The following is a 14,924-nucleotide window of genomic DNA, read 5'->3' as shown; positions in this document are numbered from 1 at the left end:
TTGGAAACAAATACATTTTGTTGTCTGCATCACATAACTAGCTCCATATGGATGGCTTTTCTGACATGGTAAACTTGCTCATTAGTACAGTATAGAGCGCAACAGACAGGTTACAGAAGTAAAAAACTCCATTCATTTTCTCCACTGGGAAATACATTTTTAACATTAACTGATAAACCTTAAAAGACAGAGCTGTTGTGAGCTCTGAGGTCGTGAATCGATTGTATTTGCTTTTGTTGAATCCATCTGATCGCAATAATTCACCATTTTTGTTTTAAATAATTGTATTTAATACTGGAATTTGTGGTGAAAAACTACATTACCCATGATGCTGTACAGAAAATTCCACCAACCAGAGTCTCTCAGCAAGCAAAGCTTGCCAAAAGAGATCTTTAGCTCTGCCCACTCGCATGAAGCAGAGCAAATGGCATAAATGAGTCAGTCGCAAAACATGCAAGAAGCAACAAAATAATTTTGCTAATATATATATATATATATATATATGTGTGTGTGTGTGTGTGTGTGTGTGTGTGTGTAAAATATCATATTCAGGACAGTACTAAAAAAGAAAGACATTTTGTATAATCCCTTTTATTTTTGGTAAAATTATTGACATTTGGTTGATTCCGCAAGATGTATGTAAACTACAACTGTATGTACAAAGTGTGCAAAAAAAAAAAAAAAAAGGGCAGTAGTAGTGAGCTACACAAGGAACTGAAGGGCAAAACTAAATCCTGACAGACAAAACCAGGTTCCAGACTGTGACTAATCCACACCAGACCTGAAACACACTGACTACAGAGATGAAGAAACATGTGAGTATGGAAAAACAGTCTGGGACGTGTTTGACAACAGTCATCCTTATCATTGAAGACACATTACTAACAACTATCATGAAACAAAATAAGTTTTGATAGACTATACTTACAAATATCAACAAACGAGTAATAATACACTGATATAATTATTATCAGTCAGAAGGATTATTTTTTTAGATATGTAAATGAATGTCTGTAAATGAATTGTTACTTAGTGCATCTGTAATGTTTATAGTCAATTCACATTTGATCAGTGTTGGGCTCGTTACTTTAAAAAAGTAATTATTTATAGTTACTTCTCACAAATAGTAACTGAATTAGTAACTGAGTTACATCATTACAAAAGTAACTAATTACCAGGCAAAGTAACTATTGTTACTTTTTCAAAAATTTCAAATGTGTCAAATAACTTGTTAGAATAACCAAGTACGAATGCATATTTGTCATGTTGACTGAACTTAGGACTGGTGGTGGTGCTTAAGATATTGTTTGTCATTTAATGTTTCTATATTAAAAAAAAGGGGGCCAAAAGTGATAAGACAACAAAACTACTACGAATTCTACTACTAACAACAATATAAAACGCACTAAGGATTAATAAGCTGCTGGGTTCATGAATATTAAATCACGTTGTCTGCATTCGCTCGAATTGATTTACTGAAATCAAAACAGTGATGATGATAATAGGTGAGTGCCAGCCAATGAGATTGTCGTTTGCGCATTAGTTCCGCCCACTACCAGAGAACCCGGCAGTTCTTAAAAGTTGAAGAATTAAAAAGGAACTCCGTTATTTTGACAGGAAAATACAACAAAGAATATCGTGTACATGTAGCGCGTCAATTCTGAATGTTATGCAAGACTCTCTCACTCTGTATCTTTCTTTGCGCGTGTGAGACAAAGCGACGGCGAGCCGTGCGCCTTCACACTAGTGTTTACAGTACGTCAAATACAGCTACACTGTGCAACTGAAAAAAATAAAATTCTAGTAATATTATAATAAATTATAGTAACACCACATTTTATTGTCAGTAACGGTGTTGTAACAGGGGAAACAGTAATTCGTTTGATTACTCGTTACTGAAAAAAAAATAACACTGTTAGTAACGCCGTTATTCCCATCACTGCACATGATACGCAACATTAAGATGGGTGTCCCTACTACTGCCTACACAAATATATATCTGTATGTTTTCTTGCAAGGTATGTTAAATATAATAACCTGGGATTTGCAAATGCCATTTTTTTTTTTTAAATTAATTAAATGCAACACTTACATTGCTTCTGGCAAGAAAGGTGTTTTTTAAATCTGAGGGCTTTGTCAGAGTGTTGTCTCTCGACCCAAAATATCTCAAAAGGTGAGCGGGAACAGCGCTTGAGAGGAGTGATTAAAAATGCTTTAAATGGAGAGGGGAAAATCCTGTCGATTTGCTATTATACACAGTTTATCACTGACTTTCAGAGTTCATTACAGGCTTTCAAGTCTGCATGTTTTTTGGTGTCACTCAGCCTGATGGTTTGGCAGTACTGGAACTATTTTCACTGGTTGGAAGAAATAATTGGCCAAATTTGCCTTAAAGGACATTTCACACTGAGTGCGATTAATCCGTGCGAATGTATGCTGCAATGATGGTCTTGAATCAAAACAATAAATCCCTATAGAGCTATTCACATCGTGTGTGATCAATCTCGGTGTGGCAAAGCAAGTTTCCCCCAGTCAGCGTTTTTTTCAGTCAGCGCCACCTGTCATGCAGGCATGAATTAGCCAAAAACAATCAATCGTTTTCATGTTCATTGTGAAAGCACCATTCGTCTGTGATTCGCTTCACTTTATTGCATCACACAAGGGTGAACGAGCCTTTAATCGTACGGAATTCAGTATTTACACCACAATCTTGTAAAAAGCTATTTTGTTTAAGTGTATAAGTTGTTTAACTGTTGATTCGTTGCTTTCACTTTTGCCTACTTTTGTCTATTTTGAGGTGTTCTAAATTATTGACCTTTGGTTATTACTGTTGCCTGTGTTGTTACTGTAGTTATTATGCATGTGTTAAAGTGATTGCACACCATTTTGGGTTCACTTTAACCCAGCAGCAATGGTTGATTTAACAAAGCAGTATTGGGTTCGTATTCACCTATCAAAATGACCTAAACTGAGTGGTTTTTAACCTTGCAAATATGAATTAGGTTATGAGATGTGAAGGACAACGCAGAGGTGAATGAACAGCGCTGAAACTCATTTCATGACGCTTGAATTTTGCGCGGTTATCTGACCTCATGCATAATGCAGTGCAGTGATTAGATGGAAATGAATAATGTGAAGAAACTCTCAGAATCTAAATGACGTGAACACACTCTCTTACCAACAACAACTCTTTATGCATATGCCTCATGTGACGTGCTTCAGCTTTGGTTTTTAACTGAAAATACTGGTAGTTTAAAAGCGTTAAGTTTTAAATTATTAAAAATAAGATTTGTAACTAAAAAACTAAAGTATTTGAAATCTAAGACTTATAACAGTAAAGAAAGCACTTTTATTTACATTTCCTTTTTACCTGATTCAATTTAAAATAGTTTAGTCCTGATATGTTGTTACACTGTTGTTAAACAAGCTAGGCACTCGATAATCTAAGGCACTTCAAGCAATTTGCTCTTTTTTCTTAAGTGTGTCCTGTCAGAAGCCAATGTCTCCCGAGTCATTTCTAGTTTGGCCTGTCATATTGGAATATAAAAATATGGAAGGGCCTCTTTTCAAGACTGCCAAAGAAGGACTGCATGCAGTGCGCAAGGAATCGGGCCACAGAAATCAGGAAAGGATTTTGCTGAAGCTTACAGTGATATAATACACTGTCCAGGGAGGAGCTCATGTATGGTTTGAGGTCCAGCCATGGTTTGCTGGAATTCAGCTCCTGATATTTCCCTCCGTCTGTCATGTACACAGATAAAAACAGACCAACACTGGTCTCACAATCTCAAATGAAGGTTAATATAGCCACAAGATCATCTGAAACAAATCTCTGCTTCCAAGGACAAAGAAATAAAAAAATATTTTCAAAGTTTAAATAAAGGTTTCATTTCGGTCTTTTTACTTCAAAATTTAAATTCAAAATGTTATGTTTAATTCAATGGGTTACTTGCAGTTTCTTTGTAATTACTAAAATTAACCAGTAATTTCTGAGTGAAAGATTTTTAGGTGTACTGCCCTGAAATTATGACTGATGTAAACGTATTGCTATCTTCAATAATGATGTTGTATTGAGTCGATCAATGCTCACATAAAAAAAAAACTAGAGATCTTATTTAGCATTAAAATTAATACATAATAAGCTTTGTTTTGACAGACAGAGACACAACCTATAATTATTTTCTCTAAATAAAGTTAAAAAATAATAATAATAAAAAAAAGTAAATGTGACATTTGTAAAGTTTATTTGAATTAAAACCTGTTATAAAAGTGATAATGTTCTGTTAGAGTTAATAAATGATAAACCAAAACACCAGCCTAATCATTTGCACTTTATACCCATTAAATATTAAAATTATGGTTTTCAAAATGCTGAATGGCTATAATTAATCATTTGACCCTCAGAAATTGAACAAAAAAAAATTTCAATTTAGTTGGAGCATCAGTATTAGTACTGATGAATACTTAAATATTCATTGGGTATTTAACCTTTCTGATTAAATCACAAATAATCCTGATTAATGTCTTATAATAAAAGGCCAAATGACCTTTCGACCACCTGTATCACAGGCAATGACAGGTAAAGTGGGTTTTCCCAGCAGAGAGCTGAATCATAATGAAGCATATACTCATAATCCTCAAAGGATTACAGCAGTAATCTATAATAAGGCTCATCATAACACAGGGGAAGAATTTACAATTACTGGACGTGTTCCAGGAAATGAGATGGCTTTAAAACTAATTGTTCAAGCTTACTGTAGTTAAACTGAGTCAGTTCGATAAGTTGCCCAAATGATGTGCAAACTTTTAAAATGATCCCTAATTATTCAAAACGATATGGAACGCTGTCTGACTTTGTAGAAAGTCGATTTAGAAGTGACAGTTTTAGCCTTCACCGGCAGTTACCTCATGTCTTTCCACTGAAAACAGAATCCATTCACTAGTGCTCTCTCTCCCTGCTACTGACAACCGGCTTACACTTTTCCCCAGCTCTACTAATGGAACGAACCATTTTTAAACCACATTTCCATTCTGCAGAATTATATCAAATAAATTAATAAAAACATACTAGGGATGCATATAATTAACTCTCATAACACGTTCAGGTTACCCAGAAGAGATTTATAAAAACTGCATAGTTTTTAAGCACGGGAACAAAACTTTGCAGATGCATTAAGACTAGGGTTGCAAAGGGGCGGAAACTTTGCAACCCAGAAATTTCGGAAACTTTCCAGGATTTTTTGGAAACATTTACCAAAAATTTCCCACCACTTTACTACCGTAGTTGAGACCTTACACATCCTCTTTTTGTTTTTTGTCAAAGATAATAAAAGATAATAGTATATAAATATAGTAAATATAGCCATGTACGCGCACTGCAGATAAATTCTATTAACTCTGTTATGATGCATTTATCACGCTTCAGGGACTTGTCTCTCTTTTGTATGCATGTTGCAAGAAAACGACAGGGAATTAATTCACACAAGTCTGTCTCTCTCCACAGTTGTGACAATTTAGTTAAGTATTTATTTATAAATTATGCATGTAATGAATCTTTGATTGGTAAACATATATATTTTTAAAAGTGAATACCGAATTAAAAGTTTTTGGAGCTTGGTTATATAAATGCATTTTGTGTGTGTGTGTGTGTGTGTGTGTGTGTGTGTAGTACTGAGAAGGATGTTTTAACATATGACATGTGCAGGATTTTTAATGGTACAAAGACCTTTTACATATCAAACAATCTGGGAAAATTTGATTTCTCACGTCATGACCCTTTAAGATTACTCTTCACTGTAGTAAAATGCTGTGGTCTTAATTGTGTCATTCTGTCTACTCGCGTACTCAACAGATAAATCAAACCCAAACTCAGCTGAGGTTAATGGTGTTGAAAAGTTTGTATAAAAAAAAAAAAATGCTGTTTTTTTTAAGCATCTCATATTTCCAGAAGTCATTCAGAACACAAGAAACTCACAGAAATATGTGTCTCGCTGCTAGAAGATGAATGCCAGATGAAAACAAACATTGATGTACAAAGAGCTGAATGCAGATCCAAACCTCCCAATTCCCAAAGTTATAAAAGATAAACCAAAATCAAAACAAAAAAATTGATTATGTGTCAGCTGATCAAAGCAGCACATTTTAGGGAAAGAAAACTCTTCTGAACTCTTCTTGGAGGGAAAAAAAAATCTTTCAGCTGCTAAAAGTAGTAGTAGTTAGAAAGACCTGTGACATGCAAGACATTTCTGGAGAATTAATGTAAATGAATATACTAGGACATGCATTAAAATCCAGATCATATAAGCAAATGTGTGTTGTTTTGAGAAACATTCTTTCTGGCCATCTTTTGTGGCTGGAGATATGGCTTGTTTCATGGATGACTGAAAACCGTGTAAGATGGATAAATCATATCTCTGGTGTGCTTGACACTTTTCCCATGGCAATGCAGTGATAATTTATGATATCTGTGTCACATATTCATGATTCAGACATGAGTTAGCAAACACTAAAACAAAAAGACAAGCGCAGCATGAAATGGTTTCTCACACACAATAAGTCTCACCAAATCAGACTCATCAGGACTATGAGAACTGTCACTCCATTGGACAAGATGCACAATACATGTAACACATACTCTCAGAGTTTGTCAAATCAGCAAATCCAGTGAATTATCACAACTGCAGGTCTAACATCTACTCAGATTGCATTCTAACACCATTCGTTTTTGGCTTTGCCAGTTTTATACATAATATACACTGTTAGACATTTCTAGAGCTCCAGAGAACATCTGCGCTGTGTGTCGATGCACCTTACGAGATAATAAGACCAGCAAGCAAGGTAAAAATATATGCGTGTGTGTGTGTTTTTGTCTGATTTTTGCACACCAGTTTAACCCATAGTAACATTTACTCATCAACATGGCGGTTACAGAACTTTACTATGGTAAACTGCGCTGTCGTTTCAAATGACTTTTGTCATCTTATTGAATTAAGTTACCGAATTAAAATTATTTTTAACGAGCAACGCTTATCTTATATTAACATTATGTTAACTAATGTGAAATTTAGTTCAGGTGTTAATAATAATGTTGGCCAGTAGCCTGAGAAAATAAAATCGTTTTATGGCTAGCTGCCTTTCTAGTTTTAGAATTAGTTTGTTATAGTTTTTAACGGAATTTAAGATTTACTGCATTTTTTTTTTTTTTTTTTTTGTATTTAGATTTTAAGGCAACTGCAATGAAGCATCAAGAAAGACATGAGCAGGCCAGCCACCCCAAGACTGATAATTCATGGTAAGAGAACAACTATGTTTTTGAGAGGTTTGTGTATTCTATATGAGGTTTGCCTTTTAAAAGTGTGTAATTTCTACTACTTGTTTTTCAGAGAAGACATTTCTGTCACTAACAAAGTGGATGGTGAGCAAAGGTGGTGGCTACGTTTTGGAGCAGCACCTGGGTTTTGGAGATGGCTATGTATTCTTTGGCTCTTTGTCTTTTTTCCCCATTATATTTCTGTTGCCTAAAGATTCTTTGTGAGGATAAATCCAGAGGACACAACATAATGCACTGCAAAACGTCCTAAGACAGGAGAAATGGTGAAGATGCACTGTTCCAGCACTGGAAGACTGTATTTTTAGGTGTTGTACATGCAATGTTTTAAATAAAGAATTTGATATTTTGTAATTATTGTGTCTGTTTTAATTAAATGCCAGTAGTACCTATGTAGAGTAAAATAAAATGAATTCTATATAAAAATTATAAAATCTAATGAAATTAATATTAAAATGAATGAATTACAGTAGTATACTGATTAATTGGTAATTTGTTGTAAAAAGTATAGTTTGCTACTGTACAGTAACTTACTGGCAGCAGTGTTGCCAGTAAGTTACTGTAAAAACCCTTTGAAATGTCTAACAGTGTAGTACAGCAAAATAGAGTAAAAAGAACAGGAAATGATGGGGAGAAAAGGGGGCAACTAAACTAAACTAAAATATAATAAGACATTGGCTGAATCTGAATATGCATAATTCCCTACTATACAGTAGGGGTGAAAAGTGTAGTATGTCCAAATTCACAGTATTCATAAAACAGTAGGCTGACCTACTAATTCCCAGAAGGTACTGAATTGTGCATCCAAACTAAGGACACTTTACTATCCCATGAGGCCATGGGACAGGATTTATGAATGACAGCAAAGTGATGCAACTGATTCTGGTAGATCACATGACAATAGCAACATGAGGAATGTAGCACAGCTGGATTGCAATCATACTACAAAGAACATATTTTTTAACAGCCATGAAGTAATTACGGTAGCACTTTATTTTACAGTCCTGTTACTAATGTACATACTATGTACTTATTATAGTAATTACAATAACTAGTTACTAACCCTGAACCTACCCCTAAACCTAACCCTACCCATGGAGTTACCTTATATTACCAGTACTTTCTTAGGTAGGTACACTGTAAGTACTGTAAAATAAAGTGCAACCGTAATTACTTATTCAAAAGACACACCTGCTCAGAGGGTATGCGAATGCCTTGATGTGAATATTTATTTATTTATTTTTTTTATAAATTCTGTAGAGCAAAAACACACCTTTATTTACAAAAGTGCTTGACAATTTCTTTTCATCACACTAAAAACGTTTTTCAAATAAAAGCAAGCAACTGAGGTACTAATAACTTTACTTATCCATCATGAAAATACTTTGTTACATTTATTTTCTGTCTTTTGATTTTGCAGTGAAATATGACTTGACCTACACTGCGAAATGAATTATTTACATCATGTTCATGACTTGTTGTTATAATGAGAGGACTGAGGAGAGCACACATCTCTGGTGTTTTGAGTATTGAGTGAATTCTGACTAACAAACAACTCTGATTGCCATTCGAGGTCATGCACTCAACAGACATGTCTACAATTTCAGTATTGACTATACAGGAGTATGAAATAACACACATTCAATCTGCAAAGTAAAACCAAACACACCAACATTTCAAACTGATGAACTTCACACTGTTATTGATCTGAACTGGCATGAGCTGAATAATGACTACTAATCTGAACCGTCTCCACAGCATGTTTAGCTGGAAGGTGTACTATATTCACTAAACACAGTTGTACAACATGATTACAGCAGGCTATAGAGTCTATAGAGATGGTCTTACCTTCTGAAGACTGTATAAAAATCACAGTTAACACAAGTCCATGCACCAGGGGACATTTCCACAGTGAAGTTGCCATTTTGGTTATTCAAGAGAGTCTCCAGATGTTGGACAATGGTTTAGATTGTAAAGAGAATCTAGACAGTATGCAGGCCACGCAGACATCAGCAATCTGCTGTTCTCCACCCTTCACCATTCATGCTCCATCTGAAGGCACATTAAAGAAAAAATAATTAGCAGTGTGAACTGGACTCACCAAAACAGAAATCATATTACATGAACATCAAGCTGTAAAAGCTCAAAAGACTCTGCGTCTGTAATCGGATTGATGTTTTAGTAATGGGATTGACGGCTCAATATCACTGAAAAGACCACAATTGATTCCGATTGGAGGAGGTGGCGTAGATCTAAAATAATCCAAACAAAAGGGTGGAAAATGCATGTAAATGCTTAAATCTGGCTATTTTCTCAATCTGATTAAAAAAATGTTACACATATGAACTCTCAGAATCTGAAGTCACATGAGTTATTAATTCCATGTCAACTCAACCAGAGGTCCCTGGCTCAATTTTTATTATTTTGTCATATATATATATATATATATATGAAGATGATAGATAAGCATGTGTAGTGATGAAAGGCAAAATATTAAATGTTATAAATGAATATTTACTGAGTAATGCACTATTTTGTAGAGGGGAGTCAAAATGACAATTTTCACCTGAGATTCGGAGCTAAACTACAGGGGTGTAAAAATGACTTCAGAAAGATTGTAGCATCATTATATTATTTTTACACAGAGACTGGTAGGTCTGTTAGTAAAATCTAATCAAGTTTACTTTAACAATCTTTGTTGCATTATAAGCCAATGTTGACAGTTCAAAAATGGGAAAAAGCACTTTTAAAGTTTTTCTTTAAAGTTTTTCTTTAAAGTTTGGATGCCTGTAGCTCAAGAAGTATTAAAGATATCTTAATGCCCTTTTAGATTTAAAATACTACAAAATACTTATTACCTTTCATTTTTAAGTCCCTGTTTGGTTCAGTTACAGAGATATTGCGATCTCAATCTGGCTGAAGGAGTAAACTGTTCAATTGCATACGTTTTCAGCGGTCAAAATCAGAATTTGGGTCGCTTTGCATACAGATGACAGACCTGGAGACAGACCTTAGTTTTAGTAGTTGTGTCAAAGCAGTAACTAAATCATTCAATGGCCTAGGACCTAAATACACTGCAGATATGTTCACTGAATATAAATCTAACAGACCACTCAGATCATTAGGATGGAGTCAGTTAGAAACACCAAGGGTTCACACAAAACAAGGGGAGTCTGCTTTTAGCTATTATGCCGCTCGCAGTTGGAACCAGCTTCCAGAAGAGATCAGATGTGCTAAAACATTAGCCACATTTAAATCCAGACTCAAAACTCATCTGTTTAGCTGTGCATTTGTTGAATGAGCACTGTGCTACGTCCCAACTAATTGCACTATGTAGAATCATTCTCTGTTCTTAACTGTTTTAAATTTTTTAAATCAATTTTTATATCATTTTGTTTTTATTGTTGTGATTATTATTTTAATTCCTTGTTTTTATTGTTGTGATTATTATTTTTAATGACTATTTCACATCCTTTTCTGTAAAGCACTTTGAATTACCACTGTGCTATATAAATAAACTTGCCTTGCCTAGATGACACTTCTTTTCTTTTAAAGAGGAATGTCTGAAAAACAAATGATGTTGAAATCAAAAATGTATATTCTTTCCCTCAATCAAAACATTTGCATTGAACAAACCAGTCTTGTTTTCCCTGTAGTTTGTGTGCATGTAGTTCAAGAAGTATTAAAGTTATCTCGATATCCTTTTAGATTCTGGTTCCTAATAAACTTTTCTTTTGGAATCTTAATTTTCAAGGTTTTATCCAGAGATATGGGGGATCTCAATGCAGCTCCATGTCCAGTTTGTTAAATAATACCCATTTTCAGCAGTCAAAAACCAAATGTTGGTCACTTTGCATACAGCTGATGGTTACTGTATTTAAAGGGGAATGTCTGAATAATAAATAATGTTAAAACTAGAATTGTAGCTTGTTTCCCTCTATCAAAACAACTGCATAGAATTTGAAGGTGCCGTCCCTTTGTTTACACCTTCACTATTTGGTAACACTATGTTGATAGTCCACTTCAGACATTCTACTAGCTATAAGTAACTTTGCAACTACATGTCAACATATTCTATTAACCCTAAGCCTAAAACAGTCTCCTAATACTCTAATGAGAGTTAGTTGGCATGTAGTTGCAAAGTCACTTCCATAGTGAACGATTCAGCCAGTGCAATTATGCTTTCCAAGTTTGTCACGCAACCTGCTGCAGAGACGAAACGGCACAAAGCTAATCATAACCACCAAATGTATCCAAGCCATTTGAATTCTACCCAGAATATTCTGTTTTAAATTGCGCTGGAGGAGATCAAACATCTCAAACAGTTAAACAGCCTCTGCATTATAAACAGCACTGACAAGAAGAGCTAACACTGATGCCACGCAGCAGCCCAAACAACTCGCTTATCAAACACCACATCATAACCTTTACTAAAAATGAGCACCGTTTAGATGTAGCAAGTTTAATATCAAATCTAAAGAGAGAATCTATGGGACTAATTTTTAACAGGACCGTGGCTGTCACAAGCAATCGATTGCAGCATTGCAAGGCTGTAAATGATACACTACTGGATATTTTAAAAAAGGGACGAGGTCTTCGAAGTCCCACTTCAATCAGAATTACATTAACACATCAAGGAAAGCTGTGTGTTCACGAGTGAGCATTTGATGACTGCAAAGATAAATCTACTTGTAGAAACTGAGGATAAGTGCAAAATTAAATATCCAACATCAGTGATACAGAAAAAACGTCATTACCAGCCAGAAACCGACATGGTTTACAGAAATAAACAGTGTCAAATCTCCTTGTCAACCAATGCAACAGAAGCAAACAAACAAAAGAATACTGGAACTCGAACTTGTTTTACTTTACACAAGATGAAAGCAACCATCTCATATCAAACCATCTCATACCAAAATGTTTCTGAACTTCAACTGAGTGTGAGAAAGGCTTGGAGAGAGTAGATCAATCTCAATTACAAGCCAGATTTTTTAACAGAAAGTGCTGCTTGTCTGTGCAAAACTCAGCCAAAACACTAGGCTGGTTATGACTCAGTCGCCATTTCAGAAGAAGAGGGTGTTTTACAGAAATGCCCTGACACAGAATCATATCTTATCTGTTTTGGAATCTATCGGGAATAATTACTCATTTTAAATGTTTTTTTTTTTAAGAAGTATTTTATGCTCACAAATGCTGAATATATTTGATGAAAAATGCAGTATAAATTTATCTATTTAATGAAATGTAATAATTTAATCTATTTAAAATAACTCTATTCTAATATACAGGTGCATCTCAATAAATTAGAATGTCGTGGAAAAGTTCATTTATTTCAGTAATTCAACTCAAATTGTGAAACTTGTGTATTAAATAAATTCAATGCACACAGACTGAAGTAGTTTAAGTCTTTGGTTCTTTTAATTGTGATGATTTAGGCTCACATTTAACAAAAACCCACCAATTCACTCTCAACAAATTAGAATACTTCATAAGACCAATAAAAAAACATTTTATTGAATTGTTGGCCTTCTGGAAAGTATGTTAATTTACTGTATATGTACTCAATACTTAGTGGGGGCTCCTTTTGCTTTAATTACTGCCTCAGTTCGACGTGGCATGGAGGTGATCAGTTTGTGGCACTGCTGAGGTGGTCTGGAAGCCCAGGTTTCTTTGATAGTGGCCTTCAGCTCATCTGCATTGTTGGGTCTGGTGTCTCTCATCTTCCTCTTGACAATACCCCATAGATTCTCCATGGGGTTCAGGTCAGGCGAGTTTGCTGGCCAATCAAGCACACCAACACCATGGTCATTGAACCAGCTTTTGGTACCTTTGGCAGTGTGGGCAGGTGCTAATTTTTGCTGGAAAATGAAATCAGAACACAACAGAAGGAAGCATGAAGTGCTCTAAAATTTCCTGGTGGATGGCTGCGTTGACTGTGGACTTCATAAAACACAGTGGACCAACACCAGCAGATGACATGGCAGCCCAAATCATCACGGACTGTGGAAACTTCACACTGGACTTCAAGCAACATGGATTTTGTGCCTCTCCACTCTTCCTCCAGACTCCATTTCATTTCCAAATGAAATGCAAAATGTACTTCTATCTGAAAAGAGGACTTTGGACCACTGAGCAACAATCCAGTTCTTTTTCTCCACAGCCCAGGTAAGACGCTTCTGACGTTGTCTCTGGTTCAGAAGTGGCTTGGTAGCCCTTTTCCTGAAGACGTCTGAGGACTCTTGATGCACTGACTCCAGCTTCAGTTCTCTCCTTGTGAAGCTCTCCCAAGTGTTTGAATCGGCTTTGCTTGACTGTATTCTCAAGCTTGCGGTCATCCCTGTTGCTTGTGCACCTTTCCTACCCAAATTCTTCCTTCCAGTCAACTTTGCATTTAATATGCTTTGATACAGCACTCTGTAAACAGCCACACCTTTCACCCTCTGTGACTTACCCTCTTTATGGAGGGCGTCAATGATAGTCTTCTGGATCATTGCCAAGTCAGCAGTCTTCCCCATTATTGTGGTTTCAAAGAACAAGAGATACACGGAATTTATACTGTAGGGATAATCCTCAAAATTAAAACAATTTTTATTTAATGTTTTACTTTACATGTAATGAACTCTAAAATATATGAAAGTTTCACTTTTTGAAATAAGTTACAAGAAAAAAATTATTTTCACGACATTAATTTATTGAGATGCACCTGTAATGTAAAATGTAATTTCTGTGATGTAAAGCTGAATTTTCAGCATCATTACTCCAGTGTCACATGATCCTTACTAATCATACTAATATGCCGTTTTGCTGCTCAAGAAATATTTCAAATTATCATAATTGTTGAAAACAGTTCAACTGCCTAATATTTTTGTATGATAAACTACCATTTAAAGGTTTAGGGTGAGAAAGATTAATATAGCCTATTTTTATTAAAACAAGGATGCACCAGAAGTGATAGTAAAGACATTTATAATGTTGCAAAAGATTTCCACTTTAAATAAGTGCTGTTCTTTTGAACTTTCTATTCAAAGAATCCTGAAAAAAAAAAAAAAATGTATCACAGTTTTCACAAAGACAAAGCAGTTAAAACTGTTTTGAACATCGGTAATAATAATAAGAAGAACCATTATTGAGTATCAATAATTATTAGAATGATTTCTGAAGACTGGAGTAATGATACTGAAAAATTCAGCTCTGATTGCAGGAATAAATTACATTTTATCATACATTAACTGTTCCTCAAAAGTTGTTTGCACTGCGCTCTTCCGTCGCTTGATCTTTCGTTTAGGTGTGTTGATCCATTAAATCACTTATTATACAAAAGCATGATCCGCACTCACATGAAACAGTCTTTTCTTTTCATTTTATGATTTAAATCAAATGTAGAATAAAACGAAGACCATTTCATGTGAGTGTGGATCATGGTTTTGTATAATCATATTGACAGAAAACCATTAATTTAAATTGTAATCATATTTTACAATATTACTGCTTTTAGCAAATAAAGCAGCCTTGGTGAGCAGAAGAGACGCCATCATCTTAATTATTACAAACTTTTTACCAATGGTCTGTTGAACTTGAATTGGATCTTACTGTAGGC

General features: G+C 34.9%; 1 protein-coding gene across 3 annotated transcripts in view; it reads right to left on the bottom strand.

Moving 5' to 3' along the window:
• LOC131553523 (adhesion G protein-coupled receptor L2-like) overlaps window positions 1-14,924 on the bottom strand; it is a 129,267-nt gene that overhangs the window by 95,243 nt on the left and 19,100 nt on the right. For all 3 annotated transcript variants that reach the window (XM_058798266.1, XM_058798252.1, XM_058798261.1), the window contains exon 2: window positions 9,176-9,379. In XM_058798266.1, coding sequence (XP_058654249.1) covers window positions 9,176-9,251 — 76 coding nt within the window. In that variant the 5' untranslated portion in view covers window positions 9,252-9,379. The remainder of the gene's footprint in view (window positions 1-9,175; window positions 9,380-14,924) is intronic.

Source organism: Onychostoma macrolepis, chromosome 02 (genome assembly GCF_012432095.1).
Source record: "Onychostoma macrolepis isolate SWU-2019 chromosome 02, ASM1243209v1, whole genome shotgun sequence".
Lineage (NCBI taxonomy): Eukaryota > Metazoa > Chordata > Actinopteri > Cypriniformes > Cyprinidae > Onychostoma > Onychostoma macrolepis.
This window is presented reverse-complemented; position numbering and strand designations above follow the sequence as displayed.